Genomic DNA, 17,673 nt, shown 5'->3' with positions numbered 1-17,673 from the left:
ACTAACATCATTACCAATGCGTTGGTGGTGTATAATATACAAAGCATATATTCGTCCATTTTGTCAGAAATTGATCAATTGAGTTAAAAAAAATAATGGAAAACCACTGAACTTTACAACACGTGACGCTACAAGAGTGAAAAAAATCATCCTATGATTAATGTAACTACTTTCTATTCAATGACCTTGACAGAAATGTAGTGGAGTATTTGTCTTTCAAATGTAGTGAAGTTAAAGTAAAAAGTATCCAGAAAAAATAATACTCAAGTAAAGTACAGATACTCAAAAAGTGTACTTAAGTACAGTACTCAAGTAAATGTACTTCTTTACTGTCCACCTCTGGTGAGTATATTGGTAGGAGAATGTTGACCATGGAGCTGCCAGGCTGGAGGCAAAGAGGAAGGCCAAAGAGGAGGTATATGGATGAAATAAATGAGGATATGAAGCTAGTGGGTGTAAGTGTTGAGGATGCAGAAGATAGGGATAGGTGGAGAGAGATGATTCGCTGTGGTGACCCCTGAAGGGTAAAGCCGGAAGAAGAAGAAGAAGATTAGTGTTTCATTCATAACAAGATTAGTTTTTTCCTCATATCTCCTCAGGGAGTTTTTCCTAAACACCATCACCTCTGGCTTACTCATAGAGATAATTATAAATTTAAATGGAAAATTTTAGACTTTATATTCTGAATTTATATATACCCGTAAAGCTGTTTTGTGACAAGGTCTGTTATAAACAAATAGACCTGAATTGAATTAATTTTCCCTACATTTCTTGCTTGCAAATATTAAAACATTAAAGTGTTTAGAGTATTAAATGCCATTTAACCATACAATGCCTCAGTTCAGTTAAGCTTTGTCCAAGCCTCTGTTCTTAGTCCTATTTTTTTTGTAGTGTCTTACTCTCCAGGCATCACTCTACATTCTCCTCGACTCCAGTTCTATTTTTAAATGGATAACACAACTGAATTATAGTACCTAACTTAATCTAATCTGATCTTAAACAGTGTACAAATTGTCCAAACTAACAGCTTTACACATCGGAGCGCTCATGCTTGAGTGACCCTATGCTCATACTAGCAAGTCTTTCCTTCTTAATTACAACATTTCAGCTGATATTCCTCTGAGAAGTTCCAGGTTGTGTTCATTCTCAAGCCACATGCAGATCTGAGAAAGTCTTGTCATTTAAAATAAATTTAATATTTCATAAAATTCCATGTAGATAATGAAACGTGAAAGCTGTGAGTATGGGTTCCTAGGTCAGGTAAAATGACCAGGCTCTTGGCTGCGGGATTCTGTGACTGATCCTTCATGTCTCCATGTGTTTAGCCGGATAGTCCTGCCAGAATACCCAGGCCCTCTTCTGCCAAGGGACAGAGACGCCGGCCTAAATCAGGAGCGCCAGGTAAAACTCTAATCTAACGCGAGTACACCGATATCAGCTAATCATTAGCGCTGTAAAAATCGTATTCTGATTTCATTCCACTACAAATAAACATATGCTTGAATATTAAGTAGAACAGAACGATGACTTTCATTTTCTTTCTTGATACACTAACCAGGCATAACATTACGACCACCTGCCTAATATTGTGTTGGTCCCCCTTTTGCTGCCAAAACAGCCCTGACCCGTCATGCACTGTGTGTTCTGACACCTTTCTATCAGAACCAGCATTAACTTCTTCAGCAGTTTGAGCAGCAGTAACTCGTCTGTTGGATCGGATCACACGGGCCAGCCTTCGCTCCCCACGTGCATCAATTAGCCTTGGTCGTCCATGACCCTGTCGCCGGTTCTCCACTGTTCCTTCCTTGGACCACTTTTGATAGATACTGACCACTGCAGACCGGGAACACCCCACAAGAGCTGCAGTTTTGGAGATGCTCTGATCCAGTGGTCTAGCCATCACAATTTGGCCCTTCGTCAAACTCGCTCAAATCCTTACGCTTGTCCATTTTTCCTGCTTCTAACACATCAACTTTGAGGACAAAATGTTCACTTGCTGCCTAATATATCCCACCCACTAACAGGTGCCATGATGAGGAGATAATCAGTCTTATTCACTTGACCTGTAGGTGCTCATAATGTTATGCCTGATCTTGTGTATACCACAGTGTTGTTAAATTCTCTAATCTGATTATCCAGAAGTGAGAAAGAAGGAAATTTGGGAGTGTCGCTGTGTAGCAACCGTGTATCCCATCTTTCCCAAAAGAGATTTCATTTTAATTTCATGCCTCAAAAGCATAAATCCTGTAAGTTTTGAATATTATTTAAAGCAGTACAATTTACTCCAAAAGCTCTAGTAACACTAGAACACATCGAAAGACACTCATTATCTTAATAATTGTGTATCTGTGCAGTTCTAATTCTTCTTCTTTTATTTTGTTTCAGACGATTCAGATAGTGATGGAGGTGAGTATTTCCTGACAGATTTATGTACCTGCATGCTTTGCTGTTCAGGCTTTAAGGCTTCTTTTTTTTCCAATATTTAACCATTTCAATTGTTTCAGCAGGAGACAACGCTACAGTGGATAAACCAAGTCTCCTTGAAAATGGTGATGCTTCAGATGCGTTGGCACAACATACATCCTACAGGTCAGCTACTCTCATCCTGCAATTAATAACAGTTATTTGAAGCAGTGCTTTTTTTTGTCCTCCTTGTGATACTGCTGGATGTGAGTTTAGCGTGTTAGGTACGGCTCCTTCTCAGTGACGATAAAAGCGCCAAAGCTAGTTAATGAGCTGTTTTGTGTCTAGTATTGCATTTAGCATTACTAAGTTACTGATAGCCTTATTAGGTTGCCTGCTGCCGTGAATCATTGATGCAAATCTTGTCATTTCTCTGCACAGTTGAACAGACTGCAGTATAAACACCACACCCACTTTGTGCTCAGTTTACTTTTGAAAACTGATGGAATTCGCTGTATTTTTGCTTTAGCCTTATGCAGAGGTATAATAATAGCAGTGTGCTTTGTTGCAGCAGCAGGAGAATAGCACGGCCCAGTAGTGCGAGACCAGCGCCTCCCCGAGTGAGGAGGCAGGAGAGCTACACTGACACGGGCCCAGCAGATAGGTGAGTATTTAGCAGAACAGATGTGCTAATGTTTGAAAGCCTGTAAAACTAACAGAAAAACAAATTCAATCGTATAAGGAAATAAACATGATGTTATGCTATGGGGAAATAATCAGTTAATCCCGATGGTGTGGGCATGTATTGGAGGGTCTGACAAGAAACATAGTTTCTGTTACTTCCCAGAAGTTAGAGATGTGATTGAAGCATAGACTTTCAGATTTCATTCAGTAGGTTTAACAAATTTCCATTTTCACACGCTCAAAAGTAATTGGACAGTTGAGTGATAAGCAGTTTCATGGTCAGGTGTGGCCTGTTTCCTGATGTATTTCATGACAAATTAAGAAGAAAAGGAAGCCACATACGTTACAGCACAGTGGAATTCTTTTCTTCACATACCTTCCCCAGCTGAGGAAGTTGGGGTCAGTGCGCAGGGGCAGCTATGATGCAGCACCCCTGGAACAGAGTAGGTTAAGGGCCTTGCTCAATTGCCCAACAGTTGCAGCTTGATAGTGCTGGGGCTTGAACCCTGATCCTCCCATCAACATCACAGTTAGGAGTAAGGATAAAATTCCCAAGTGCTGAGTTTGCACTGTTCATGGCAACTTGGTCCAAATACTGGACAAATAATGTCCATCCAAATGTCACTCTGAGTATGCAGACCAAAGAGGTGTCACTGTGAGTGAAGGTCATCATTAGACTTATCAGAGAGATAGGTGACGTTTTACAAGTGGCCAAAAACACTTTTGTACATCATTGAAAGGAAGGATTGCATGGTGAACTCAGCAATACCAAAAAGCCTGGAAGAGCATGGAAGACTAAAGAAGACCAGCTAAAGCAGATGATCGCAGACTTGGTGAAGAAAGCCCCTTCATATGTAATCTAGCCGAGGCAAGAACACCCTCAAAAAGGTAGGCGTATGACTATTATAGTCTACAATCCACAAAGGGAGATGCCTTTATTAAAACAGAGAGTTTACTTCAAAATGCAAACTGCTAGTAACACTGAAGAGCAGAAAGGCCAGACAAGCTCACCCAGTTCTGGAACAAGATTCCTTATACAAATGAAACCAAGATGAATTTGAAGTAGAATGATGAAAAGAGAAGAGAATGGAGAAAGCAAGGAAAGGATTAGCACCACATCATCTGTCAGACATGATGGAGGCAGTGTTATAGCCTGGGTGTGTGTGGCTGCCAGTGGAACTGACTCACTGGTGTTTATTGATGATGTGACTGCTGGTTGAAGTAACAGGAGGAATTCTGAGGTGTATAGAGCTATACTTTCTGCTCAGATTCAGTCGAATGCTGCACCGCTGACAGAACAGCACTTCACAGAACGGATAGATAATGACCCAAAACGTGATTAAGACAAATGAATGTAATGTTCTTAAATAGCCGAGTCAGTCAGCTGACATCAGCTCAAATGAGCTCACTTTTTACTTACTGAAGACCAAACTGAAGGCAAAAAGAGTCACAGCATCTGATGGCAGCTTGGCAAAGCAGCTCAGTGGAGGAAACTCAGCTTTTGATGCCATCCATTGCTCCAAACCTCAAGCAGTCATTGACTACAAAGGCTTTGCAAGGCTTTCTTATTCAAAAATAATCCTAATATTTATCATTTTGTTCGTTCCTTCAATTTCTTTGAGCCAGTGAAAAGGGGGGGTATGTAAAAGTAGGTTGTTTTATAAAAGAGAACAAACTTGAATTAAAGCTAAAAAATATATATTTTTAATCACATTGCTGCATTTTAGGTCCTTTTTGCTGGTGTACAAAGGACAAGTGTCACTGTCCCAATACATATAGCTCTGTATCCAGTATAACTGGTGGCTATTAATCTTTCACAGCCCTATTTTAGATAAACTGACTTATATCCTATATCAGGAGCAGCACAATGAAGTATTTTCCCATGTGAAAATGATTTTGCTGCTTCCACAGACTGGGCAGTGCCAAGCCTCCCTCTGCAGTGATTGTTGATAGCAAAAAGCTCTCAGAGGATGAGGATGATGAAGACGGTCAGTTTGTGGTGGAGGAGGCGGATCCACTTCCCACTGACATGCCTGAGATTGAGATGGTGAGTGTTTTGAGATGTGATATGAATGTGGATTTAAAGTTTTATATAAATAAATAGACGTTTATATTGATTATTCTGTTCTATAGGGGCCATCAATTGAATTACAAGGTGATGAGAAACATGGTGAGTGGTAAGACCCGGGTGTAAGCCATGGGCTGTTCATATCTTGGCCTGTTTAAATGTCATCTGTTCTTCATCCCTGTTTCATGTTACTGCCTTCTCTCTCATCCAAGGTGGGCTTGTGAAGAAAATCCTGGAAACTAAGAAAGATTATGAATCATCCTCAGCTCTAAAGTCCAAAGACCAGGTAGACCATTTGTTAATACTGACCCCTTATCTCCACTAGAGGGCAGTGTTGTATCAGACTCCCAGTACAGCAAAGCCTCATTTTTTTTTTACAATGGCATTCCACAAATGTGAGTAAGTTTATTTCAAAACGCATGCACCCTCTAAAGAAGTGTTTGTTTCAGTAAATACAGTACCTTAGGGATGGGCTTTTAAGCTAAAAACCGTATCCAGCAAGTCACTACTTTACCAAAGAAAGCAAATTTGTAAATGGACTGGAATAGGGCAATTTGTGGTTTCAGACCCACTGGTGTTTTTTACCGTAACTGTTGCGACTAGCGTAAGACCTCATGGCTCCACAGATCACATTCTTCACATATTTCACCCTTTTGTGTGTTCCAGTGTGACATTGAAGGCTGGGTTTATTTGTTTAGAAAAACTGAGTATAAAGACTTTGGACTAAGCACAGTTAATTTTGTGCGAAATTAATTTTTTTGTTAGGATGGGTTTATTATTGCTGAATATTCCACAGTAACATATGGCCTCTGTATTGTCCAGGGCCTGCTAATGGGGGGAAAATAGATGAGAATTAATATTCATATAGAATATATCGGTTTTATAATAGCATTAGAGGAATACACTGAATTCATAAAGTTTATTAGAGAAATATATTGCAGCTGAGGGGTTTGATCATCAATTGCAGATTGAATTGTGATGCTTCCATAGTTCATAATTTGATTTTATTATTCATATAAATTGGTCAGAAGATGATGATTAATATTCTATACAGTGGCTCTTGTACTAATGTGCTTGTTCTAATATGTCACTCCTATTGTAACAAATACACCAGGGCTTGTAGAGCAGATGCTACACATAAAACAGATTATTCTTTGTAATGTGTATATTTGGGTGTATCTTCTGTGACGAGCCATTTAATTATCATTTTGGTCAGGAGTCTCTGGTGTCACTGTTTGGTAACGGTCAGATGTAAAGTTTTCTGATGCAGGAAAAAAGTGTTCAGGACAGAGGGCTTTGTAATGTGTTAACAGCCACATGGCAAGACTGCCCTAATATTTTCAAGAGAAAGACGAAAAGAGCCTGGTTATAGCCGTGATAAATGATTTAAAAAAAAAATTTGTTTTGACATTTTTCCCCAACATTAAATGGAACTACACTCACCATCCTGTTTATTAGGAACATCTGGGCAATCATGCTGTTGTCTAATCAGCCATTCATATTGTTGCAGTGCAATGCATGAAATCATGCAGATTGAGAACTTTACTTAAATCAAACATGATTTTAATCGTCACATGGATGTTGGTACCAGATGGGCTGGTTCGAGTATTTCAGAGTCTGTAGAGTTTACACAGGATGGTCAGTAAGAGTTCTGTGGATGAATTAACTGAAGCTCTTGACCTGCATCTGCATGATTCTATACACTGGGCTGCCATATTATGAATGTCCTAATAAAATGGACAGTGAGTGTAGATAGCGATTGAAAGTATGATGTTATTTAACAAAAAATGTTGGCAGATTGCATTTACGTTTACATTTGGCCGACGGCCTTATCCAGAGTGACTTACAGTAGTGTTTTGAAGTCTGTATCAATAAATACATCAATACTGGTTCACTAGGTCACCGATTTAAGCTTAAGAAAGCTTTAAATACATAAAACAAACAAAACAGGAAGAGGTAGGTCTTCTTCCTGTTGTTTGAAGATCAGAGCCAGTGCCTCAGCAGTGCCTCAGTTCGGACATCTAGGGGAAGTTCATTCCACCACCTCGGTGCCAGATCAGAAAAGAGTCTTGATGTATATCTACCTCTTAACCTGAGAGACGGTGGGATCAGTCAAGCAATGGAGGGACCGTGTTGCAGTGCGAGGAGTGATAACGGCTTTGGTAGGAGTGATAAGGTCGCTGTGGTGTTGGAGGAATAACATACGTGTTGTGTACTGTTACTGGAAAATAATTTTATTTTGCAATAACTTTGCAGTCCTTCACATCATCACACCACTCTGGCTTTGATTATTTTGCTATTATAACAGAACATCCTGCTATGATTTATTTCTTACTTTTTAAATAGCAACTCTGACACTAATGTGTTCTCAATTTATTGCTGACCAGAGATAACAGAGAAAAATACATTTCTCATCGTTGAAGATCAGTAAAAATCTTTGACAGAAAACAGCTCTTTCAAGGCCACGTCCTTCTGCTCCAACACGCAAGCAGACAATAAATTCGTTCGGTATTTTCTTTTTCTCCATTTCCATGTAGTAACAATAAACTGGACTTTCCATTTTTTATAGCGAATATATATTTTTCAGGAGCAGTGGCGTATGATTTCCATTCAGGCGTGGTGCGTGGTGGAACCCTCTCCAGTCCTCAAGCCCTTCTGCACTAGCTTTCTCTGAGCCAGCTCCCACAGTCAATATTTAGACACCCATTCAGTTGGGAGGTGCTTTTTATCTGTGCCGTGTTCACAGTGTTGGGTGGTCCACCTTGCTGGAGTGTGAACCGAGCTCACATCTGTCTGAGTGTGACTGTTGGTCTGATGGATGCCTTGTTTAGTAGTGCAGCTCATGCTGAAAGCCCCAGCCTCAGCTTGACCTTTGCCATGTGTGCTGCTGACACACAGAAACGCATGCCGCGTGTCTGCGTGCTTCATAAACCAGGCCGGTATTGTGTGTGTTTCAGTGTCCAGCGCTTTCTTCCTGGCTGCTCCGCTCTTCTGCCATGTAAACACACATTCCTGCTGGCACTCGGAGACAACTCGCATTATACCACCATCCAGTGCCGAGTGCCACACGCCTCTTTTTCTTCTTTCAAAGTTCTTCGCCTGGATTTCCTTTCATTCCTAAATAATCAAATTAGATTTCCCGGGCTGGGTTCTGGAGTGGAATCCGAGCAGCGCGCAAAGCACTCTCCTAATTCACTTAATGCTGCTTCATCAGTTCTCTGACTGCACTGCCATTAACGTCGGCCATGGGCTCGCTGTTTGCTTTCAGGACTCGGCACACTCCTAAACAGGTCTACAGGTTAACTAGCACACCGCACTTCCCTTGCCGAGTCAGCCGCATGAAAAACAAGCTACAATGACTTCCTTCCTGACTTGAAAGGGGTGAGGGTTCAGCCTAATAAAGCCACAGCTCTTAGTAATCTTGATGGAACGTCGAGGGTTAAAAATGTAAATACTGAGCTTCCTTATCCTCCAGACAAGTATAGACTTACAAACAACTCCTTCTTCAAGCAAGGCTTCTCTGTTTCAGAAAATTCAAGGATGTCTCATACAAATTCTTTTCTGTGATCAAATATCCATATAAATCAATCATTATTAAATGCGTTTAGGTTTCTGGCATTTGTCACAGTAGCTTATATTATTTCTAAAACTTGCTCTGTTCTCTGTGTCCAGACAGAGAAGAACGTCAGACTGACAGCTCAGATTTTTGATTATTGTTTGTGACCGACAATACACAGAAGCCCGGTCATTCCTGTCTACATATTTCATCCACTTATAAATCAGCGACTTCTTTTATTGCTTCATTAACTTTTGTATATTTGAGCATCTATTTTACAATGAATAAGTAATAATGGTTAATAACTGATATCAGTAAATATGTATATAGTAAAAGCTCCACTGTCTCTCTTCATATGCAGTTTGCCTGAAGAATGTGCTGTGTATTTTACAACTGACCTCATCAGTGACCCCCCCTGAGCGCATGTATATTATTATAAAATACTTCACGCAGGGCGTCCTTTTATTTAGACAGAATCGGGCTCTCGTGGCAGCTGCATTTTTCTAAGCATTTTTTCCTTCTCTATTTCCTCTTCTTTTTTTTTTCTCTCTTTACGCCATCAAATTAGCCCTGATGAAGGTTGGCGATGTATAAATAAACCCAATGGCACATAAATGGATGGCTGTTGAGTGAGCGCCACACAGGAGAAAACGCCAGCGTATTCTGTGCAGGACATGATGGGAAAATAAATCATCTCTTCAGGCTTTTATCTTCATAAACACCTGCCTTTTTTCGGAGAATGTGTACGGTATTTTGTTGTCGGAAGTGCACAGAAAGAAATCAGTAACTTGTAGAGAATTTTTAAATCACTGAAATATTTTAATTTTACGTTTTAATGTTGTGGAACAGCCACCGAGCAATTTTGTTCCTCTTATCACGTTATATCATGTTATAACAGCTATAAACCTCTTTCCCTTGACGTTACTATGGAAAAATGTAGCTTGTCATGCTACCAAGTAACCATAAAGAACAGTGGTTAAGGCTCTGGGTTGTTGATCAGAAGGTCATGGGTCACTGTCAATGTTAGGCCTCTTCTGCTCTAGGAGCACTGTATCAACGGTTTTGACCCAACGGTTTTGCCCCAACCTCCCAACAAGCTGGAATATGTGAAGAAAAGAAATAAAAGCCTCATTATTATTATTATTATTATTATTATTATTATTAGTCCTCCGTCCTCAAGCCTTCATCATGACACAAAACTTTTTATTTTATTTTTTTTAACCTCTGGCTTCTACAAACGGTGGTGGTAGCTCCAAGTGGTTAAGGCTCTGGGTTGTTGATTGGAAAATCAGGGTTCAAGTCGCAGCGCTGCCAAGCTTTCATCATTGGGTCCTTGAGCAAGTTCCATAATCCCCCAACATCCAGACCCCTCCCCACCCGCACCAGGGGCACTGAATCTTGGCTGACCCTACATTCTGACCTCAACCCTCAAAGGATAAGATCTGCAAAGAAAGAATTTCAGTGTGCAGTAACTTATATATGTGACAAATAAGTGCTACTTAACTTAAACCACTGATATTTCTAAAATGCTAAATAAACATCATATTAGCAGTTACACATCTATTCATACAGAGCCCTGTGTGTATGCTGTTACCATAGATCTACTGAAAGCATTAGTATAAAAGCCTACACTATTGTCAGAGCCGCTGTCTTAGAAAAATAATCAACACCTTCTGACCAATCAGAATTCAGCAGTGCAGTGGTATAACATTCATTAGCTGGAAATGATCCTGTCTGGTTGTCCTTCAGCTGTGAGAATTGTCTTTGCATGTCTGGCTCCAACTCCAGGGATGTTTGAACAGTGGCTAGCTGTGTGTGATTCTCCTGGACCTTGGTGAGGTCAGGACAGTGATGTCAGCGGTGACCCCCGTGGGGACAAGCTGACCCTGCTGCATCCTGTGCTCAGGACCCTGTCCTCTTCTCACCCCATTACCATGCTGCTATTTTTATTATGTTGCCGGACAGGGCACGTGCTTCTCTTATAGAGGAAACTTCTGAGGAGAGCTCTGTTAATCTTTCTTCTCTGGAGCCCACCATGAAACCTCACACCAGCAAGAGAAATATAAGCAACAGGAGCACGAAGAAGTTCTGGTGTTCTCTGTTTGTGTGTGTGTGAGACGATACTTAAGAGCTGGTTAATAGGGGATGAGTAGGTGTTTCACTGAATGTATGAAAAGTTGTCTGAAGTTTCCACTAGGGATGTAAAAAATGAATCCATTCTATTAAGTGTGTGTGTTGAATGGAAGTTTGAAGGTCGATCATCAAGTCTGACATGATCTCATTTATAACACTGTTATGAATATTATTGTCGTGTAAAAATAAGTGTTATGTGGCCTCTTGACAGAGTTGTTAGACTGATGGTATTATTAGTCTGTGGTCCTAGTGAACCAGTATGGATTTATTCATTGATGCAGACTGTAAGTCACTCTGGGTAAGGACGTCTGCTAAATGCCATAACCGTACATTTTTTTCCCTCTTGGCCTTGTCAGTGCTAGGTGTATCACTTCTGTTTGATCAAAACTGAATCCCAGTGTATCTTCGCATTGTATCGGATAAACTGCTGTTGCGCCAGTCAGTTTTCTGCTCGGGTCTCCATCATTGAACACTCCATGGCTTTGGGAGAAAGGAAGTAGTGTTAAATCTGTATGCTCAAAAGCTCCTGGTTACACAACCCCACTTAACTATGTACATACAGTTGTAGAAAGAAAATTATTTATGATCCTCCCAAAAGAGGATGGTTTCCCTTTTGAGTCTGGTTCCTCTCAAGGTTTCTTCCTCATATTGTCTATTGGGAGGTTTTACTTGCCATCGTTTCCTTGGACTTGCTCATTAGGAATAAATCTAAATTAATGTGCTACACAAATAAAACGACTGAATAGAAAAAGCTGCCGTAAAGGTGGCATACACGCACCTACTCCAGCTGAAATTTGGATAAAGTGGTTGGATATTTTTCCAGTCTTCAGCTGTCCAGCCGGTGCCAAATGTACTTTCACTTCATGCCTGACAGGAGTGCAAGCTGATGTGGTCTTCTACCTCAAGTGTTGTGCATTCTGGGATGCTTTTGTGCACACCACAGTTGTAAAGAGTGCTTATTTAAGTTACAACAGCCTTCCTGTCAGCTTGAACTAGTCTGCTTATTCTTCTTCAATCTGCCTCATCAACCAGACCCACAGACCCCGGCTTACAACTCTGTGAGATCATTACTAAAATACTCAAACCAGTCCATCTGGTACCAACAACCCTACCACAGTCAAAATCACAGCTCACATTTAAAATGTATGTATTTATTGTTGCACTTACTGGAGTGTTGTTTACTGGAGTTTGGCTGATGTGAGGGTGTAGAGATGTTTCTACTGAAATGACTTGTGTCTGTATATACATGGTGTGGAGATGCATGGGATTTCTGTGGATTAAGTCACTTAGAAGCCATGAAGATGGCTCTGTACTATGATTGCCATGAACAGTTTTGCACTCAGGTCTCCCAACATAATAGTGCTCTCCTATTGAATCTAGTTCCTCTAAAGGATTCTTCCTTATATCGTCTCATGGATACATGAAAGCCATGAGGTGGAATCAGGTGTGGCTCCTGCTTGGTTGGAATAAAAACCTGCACCCACACTGGTCCTTTGTGGATAGGATTAGGACCAACTGTACATGACTTTCCAATCTGTTGACCTTCACTTGTCCAGACTCAAGCATCACTACATGAAATTTCGCTGATGTCATGCATTTGGATCCAGTCTTCTTCCACTTTATCCTTCCTCATTTATTGTCCCCCTGAAGTTTCATGTAAACAGCAGCCATTTTTCTTGTTTGAAGAGCTCTGTTTCCTTCTCCTGGTTTCATTCCTCATCTGCACTCTGTCATGTGTTTTGCCTGTGTTTTTCTTATTAAGCAAATTAGGCTTAAATTCACATAGCAGAGTAATGAGAGTCTGCTTGCAGCTCTGGGTTCTCCGACCTGTTGTGAGGTTAAGGTGGGAAGGCCGAGGGCATCCAGCACCCGCTGTGCCACCTGCAGCACTCTCGCCTCACTGCTACTGTCTGCTTGCTTCCGTCACTCTCTGAGCTAATGGGAAAACCTGCCCTCATCTCATCCTCCTCGCTCAAAACAAATATTTTTCTTGGTTCCGAGCTGAGAAGGGGGAGATAGGGAACACGCAGGGGTTGTAGACCCCGACAGGGCCCCTATAAACGATTGATTTATGTCCACTGAGACAGAAAGTGCTGCTTTTTTTTTTCCTTTTTTTCTTTTCCCCGACTGTGATTTCGTGCAAGAGGGTTGAGGTGCAAGAGTATGACAAACAGACCAAATCGTGCTTGGCCTCCGTGCTCCAAAGACAGTGGGCTGAACGCACTGGCTAGTGTTTGTCTAGCGGGGCTGTTTAGGGGTGAGCACAGCCACCCACCTTGCTGATGGCCAGCAGACATTTCACTCTTGACATGCAGGCTCAAGGGAGAAATCAAGAGGGAGATAAGAAAATATCCGAATCCATTCTTTTTAGAGATTTTATGAGCGTCCTAAAGGAAAACAACGTAATTAGTTTTGGTCTGCAATTAACACACATTTTAAGGTTATTACTTTAAACCTGTACTGTATTTGTATGATGCATGATTACAGACCAGTTATGATTGAAAATGTCCTACAGCGTTGTAGGATGTGGATTTGACACTTGTTTCCTCCTGAGGATGATGTGCTTGTTAAGCTGTGTTGTCATTCATGTATCCTGCACTTAATTAGGAGAAAGGGAGTTGGCAGTGTGACGGGAATGACAGAAATTAGCCTTTGAGCTACGACTTAAAAGAGGTACAAGTGAAGTAGTTGTTACTGAATACTGTTGTAAAATAATTTCACTGCCATACTCTGTTACTAAAATAAACTAGGTCTAAGTCATGTCTTACAGACCATTGTGGAGGTGTGTGTGAGTGTGTGTGTGTGTGTGGGCAGGCAGGCAGTGAGACTGAGGCTTGTTTGGCCGAGTGCCACACACAGCCAGCACCTCCAGCTGAATAAACATATATGGCTAGCGTGTGTGTGTGTGTGTGTGTGTGTGTGTGTGCACGCACCAGGAGGGGTGACCGGGCTGAGCAGGACCCCGAAACCACACAGCGTACAGACAAGGCCCTAACTAACCGCTCATATTATAGATCCCCATGGCCGTTTATGTTTGATCTTTATATACATTTCTACGTTTGTATAATTCCTGCCTTGAAATCCCAAACAATTGTAGCCTTGAAATCCTAAACCGCTAAATGCAGGCTTCCAACTCCTCCTTTTTGGAATAGGTTTCTGGTGGGTATCGAGTTCTTCTAACCTCGTTTGTGTAATTGACTTGAAGTGCTCCCTCCTGTGAGTTGTGGCTCTGAAAACGTGCAAGGCTCTTCCCCGTGGCTCGGCTGTCACCAAGAGCAGACTCTTAGCGACCTTTTATAAGACGTAGCGCTCTGATTTCTGAATCCTGATTAGGTTTACTAACAGGATCACACCGACATGAATATAGTATTAACTAAACATTTTAAAGATTCTAGATCACATTAGTAGGAGTTTTATTATTTTAATTAAGAGAAATGACAAAATACGTTTCAGATGATTATCCAAATAATACGAATCAAAGCTCATTAAGTGCCACAGATACTGCATGGCTCATGTAGGCTTTAGAATATATGATATCATTTCCAGGAAAAGAGCATAGTATGCGTTGATGCTCCATGGTTTTTTGTGGTGCATTTTTTTGACTGAAACAGCCCTTCAAATGATGATTGAGATACAGCCCGTGTTACCTTTCTTACTGGAAAACTGGTGACTCTACAAACCACTGACGCTGAAGACTCCTTCCATAAATATCCATAAATATTAAGAAAACATCTCCTATCATTCTTTATCTTTGCTAAGCTGTATTACCTGCTTTTTTTTTTTTTTTTAATAATCTTAAGATGACATAACTGCCAAAACGGAAATCTGCCAAATAATATGACCTAACTGGTGAAATGTGCAAAAATCACACAAGGTTTCTTCAATAAAAAAAAAACTCTTTATGTTTTGCTCTTACTGATTCATCTAGATAAACTATTTCATCTGAGGATGAGTTTTGTTTTTCCCTCACTCTGGTGCTGTGTGTTTCAGGATCGGACGCCAGTGTTGGAGGCGGCTCGTAAGAAGGAGCGAGAGTTAGTGGTCAGAGAGATCGAGCGTCTTCGGACGTCCGTCCAGAGTGTGTGTCGCAGCGCTCTGCCGTTAGGTAAGATCATGGACTACCTCCAGGAGGACATGGACTCCATGACGAACGAGCTGCAGAACTGGAGACGTGAGAACAGGGAACATGCAGAGGCCCTGCTGCAGGAACAGAGGTAGTGTCTCTCTATACTACTCTCCCTCACACACACACACAAACACACACACATAGTAATATACAGTAAGTAGCATAAAACACTCTCATAATGTGCCGCTCTAAGAAAATTGACAATGTCTTAGCGGTGAACAGCAACACCATCCGTTGATCATCCAGTCATTATTTTGCACTCGAAAGTGTTTTATTCCTCACATATCCACTCTTTATAACCGATTAAAATAATGCTACCCAGTACATAATGCTACTTTCACACATACAGCAACTGATCAGAGAACATACGTTTTCTATTAAAGCTGGTGACTTACAGCTACATGAGTGACATGGTTCAGTGGTTAAGGCTCTAGGTCATTGACCAGAAAATTGGGGGTTCAAGCCCCAGCACCGCCAAGTTGCCACTGTTGGGCCCTTGAGCAAGGCCCTTAACCCTCTCTGCTCCAGGGGTGCTGTATCATGGCTGACCCTGCGCTCTGACCCCAACCTCCAAGGATGGGATATGTGAAGAAAGAATTTCACTGTGCTGTAATGTATATGTGAAACATAAAGGCTATTTCTATTTCAGTCAGTGACCATGGCGACTAAATGTGGGCGTGTCGAGTGATGCGACAAAGTTGTTTAACTTTATGCAAATATGGAGCGACTCGGTGGAGTGACTAGCAATGGGAGAAAAGATAGTACAGTGCATGTGATGCGTGTAAAAATGCACACACTGCTTCATCATATCTTCATTTCATTTGCTGAATTTTATACACTCACCTTGCAGAAGGTTTCATTTAGACAGCAAGAAAACTGATTTGTTGTTAAAAGTAGTAAGCTCGTTGCACCAATCAGTAATATTTTATTGTTATGTTATATTTGATATGTTATTGCCATGGCAACCAGTTGTACGGGTAACTTCGCAGTACCGTGAATGGCAAACTTCAGTGCCAAAAATCAGTGTATGTAGCTTATATATATTTTATATATTTAAAAAATGTATATAAACTAGTATTGTCTACGATTTTTTTTTTAGTGTTTTTGTAAATCAATGTGTGTGTAACTCTTTGTGCTGTGTGTTTGCGTCAGGATCACCGACAGCGCCGTGAAGCCCCTGAAGGCTGAACTGGCTGAACTGGAGCAGCTCATCATGGAACAGCAGGACAAGATCTGTGCCATCAAATCTAACATCCTCCAGAACGAGGAAAAGATTCGAAAGATGGTGTCCAGCATCAACGTCACGCAAACGTGAACGAAACGATAACACGAAGCAACGTGCCCCCGTACACATTCGCTCATGGTGCGGGGGACAAACACCCCGTACACACTCGCTCATGGAAACCCGGACGGACAAAATCGTCTCGCCCTGTTTAACGGCGGTTAAAAAGGTGCCTTCTGTCAATACCTGAATCTGTTCTGAGGCAAACAAACAAAAAACAGAACCACTCCTGCACTGTGTCCATCCCTTCACATAGATTTGCACACACATGGTTCGAGTGAGAAATAGATGTTTGGTCACAGTGATATTGATGTGGTATATATTTTATAACTGCAGTGTCCAGATTTTGTCTACGAAAAAAATGATTCATTTACGTTTTTTGAAGATAAATAAAACGTCTTCTCCAGATTCATGTTTATTTAGAGTAGTGAGAGAGAGAGACCTTTTCCTGGCAATATCTAAGACTTTACTGCTTTTCAGGTGTACTGTATCTCGCTATCTCTCCAAAGCTTGTCTGAAGCAATAGCAGCCTGTTTTCTGGACCCTTGATTTATTCCAAACCACACTTCCTGTTTTCTTTTTAATTCGAATATTTTTTTCTTCCCTCCTCCACCACTCTCTCTGGGAAACCAAGCACGTAATGTTAGCAGTTGAAAGTTATGCATGCCAAAAAAGCGCTAGTCGAGCACTACTGCACTTTGATCAGGAAGACTGTGACCGAATGCATCCCTGCTTCTGTTTTAAGGGTTAAGATGCCTGTATTCTCATCTCTCTGGGTGTAGGCTGGTTTAACTGACATGGTATCATTTAAGAACATAATTTATCCAGCAAACATTATAAGATCCAATAATAATAATAATAATAAATAAAACATGGAAGCAGAAATATTTCTGAATTATCTTCAACCTACATCTTTATTCATTGCATAATAATAAATATATATCATATCAGTATTATTAGCTATATCATACTTATGAATTATAGCACTGTCACTAAACGAGAGAAAAATAAATACAACAACATTTCCTATCAAATGTACACTGTAAACTGTTTCTACCACATCCATGTTGTCCTGGCTGTATAATATGTATATTTTGTTTGTATCATAGTTCACAAATGACTATAAATTTTGTAGTGGAGTGAAATAAATGGCTACGTTTAAGTAAAACACTGGCACATGCCCTGCTTCGTGGGAGAAGATGTGAAAGTGGTTGATCATGGGGAACTTTAATGATGTTTTGGGACAGTGTTGTCGTGGACGTGATGAATGTTTGGAGATTGTGTTTTTGACGCGTTCATGTGAAGGCTTGGTGGCGTCTGGCATGGGCACAGTCACACACTGCTTTGAACACTGATCCAATCTCACATAACAAAACAGTTTAATCATCTAAATGCCTGTATTACAGGCCTGAGTTCTCTCT

General features: G+C 40.9%; 1 protein-coding gene across 11 annotated transcripts in view; it reads left to right on the top strand.

Moving 5' to 3' along the window:
* The window catches only part of traf3ip1 (TNF receptor-associated factor 3 interacting protein 1), a 29,985-nt gene extending 12,874 nt beyond the window's left edge, over positions 1-17,111 (top strand). For 4 of the 11 annotated variants that reach the window (XM_058392369.1, XM_058392367.1, XM_058392364.1 and 1 more), the window contains 9 exons: positions 1,326-1,401; positions 2,386-2,406; positions 2,508-2,589; positions 2,975-3,067; positions 4,999-5,134; positions 5,221-5,257; positions 5,368-5,441; positions 14,835-15,058; positions 16,123-17,111. In XM_058392369.1, coding sequence (XP_058248352.1) covers positions 1,326-1,401; positions 2,386-2,406; positions 2,508-2,589; positions 2,975-3,067; positions 4,999-5,134; positions 5,221-5,257; positions 5,368-5,441; positions 14,835-15,058; positions 16,123-16,285 — 906 coding nt within the window. In that variant the 3' untranslated portion in view covers positions 16,286-17,111. Of the gene's footprint in view, positions 1-1,325; positions 1,402-2,385; positions 2,407-2,504; positions 2,590-2,974; positions 3,068-4,998; positions 5,135-5,220; positions 5,258-5,367; positions 5,442-14,834; positions 15,059-16,122 lie in introns of all 11 variants that reach the window. The other 7 variants (XM_058392368.1, XM_058392366.1, XM_058392362.1 and 4 more) reach the window with 3 other exon arrangements.
* Positions 17,112-17,673: the final 562 nt, after the last annotated feature.

The sequence above is a fragment of the Hemibagrus wyckioides genome, linkage group LG06 (genome assembly GCF_019097595.1).
Source record: "Hemibagrus wyckioides isolate EC202008001 linkage group LG06, SWU_Hwy_1.0, whole genome shotgun sequence".
NCBI lineage: Eukaryota > Metazoa > Chordata > Actinopteri > Siluriformes > Bagridae > Hemibagrus > Hemibagrus wyckioides.
Note: the sequence above shows the minus strand (reverse complement) of the source record. Positions and strands in the feature narration are given on the sequence as shown.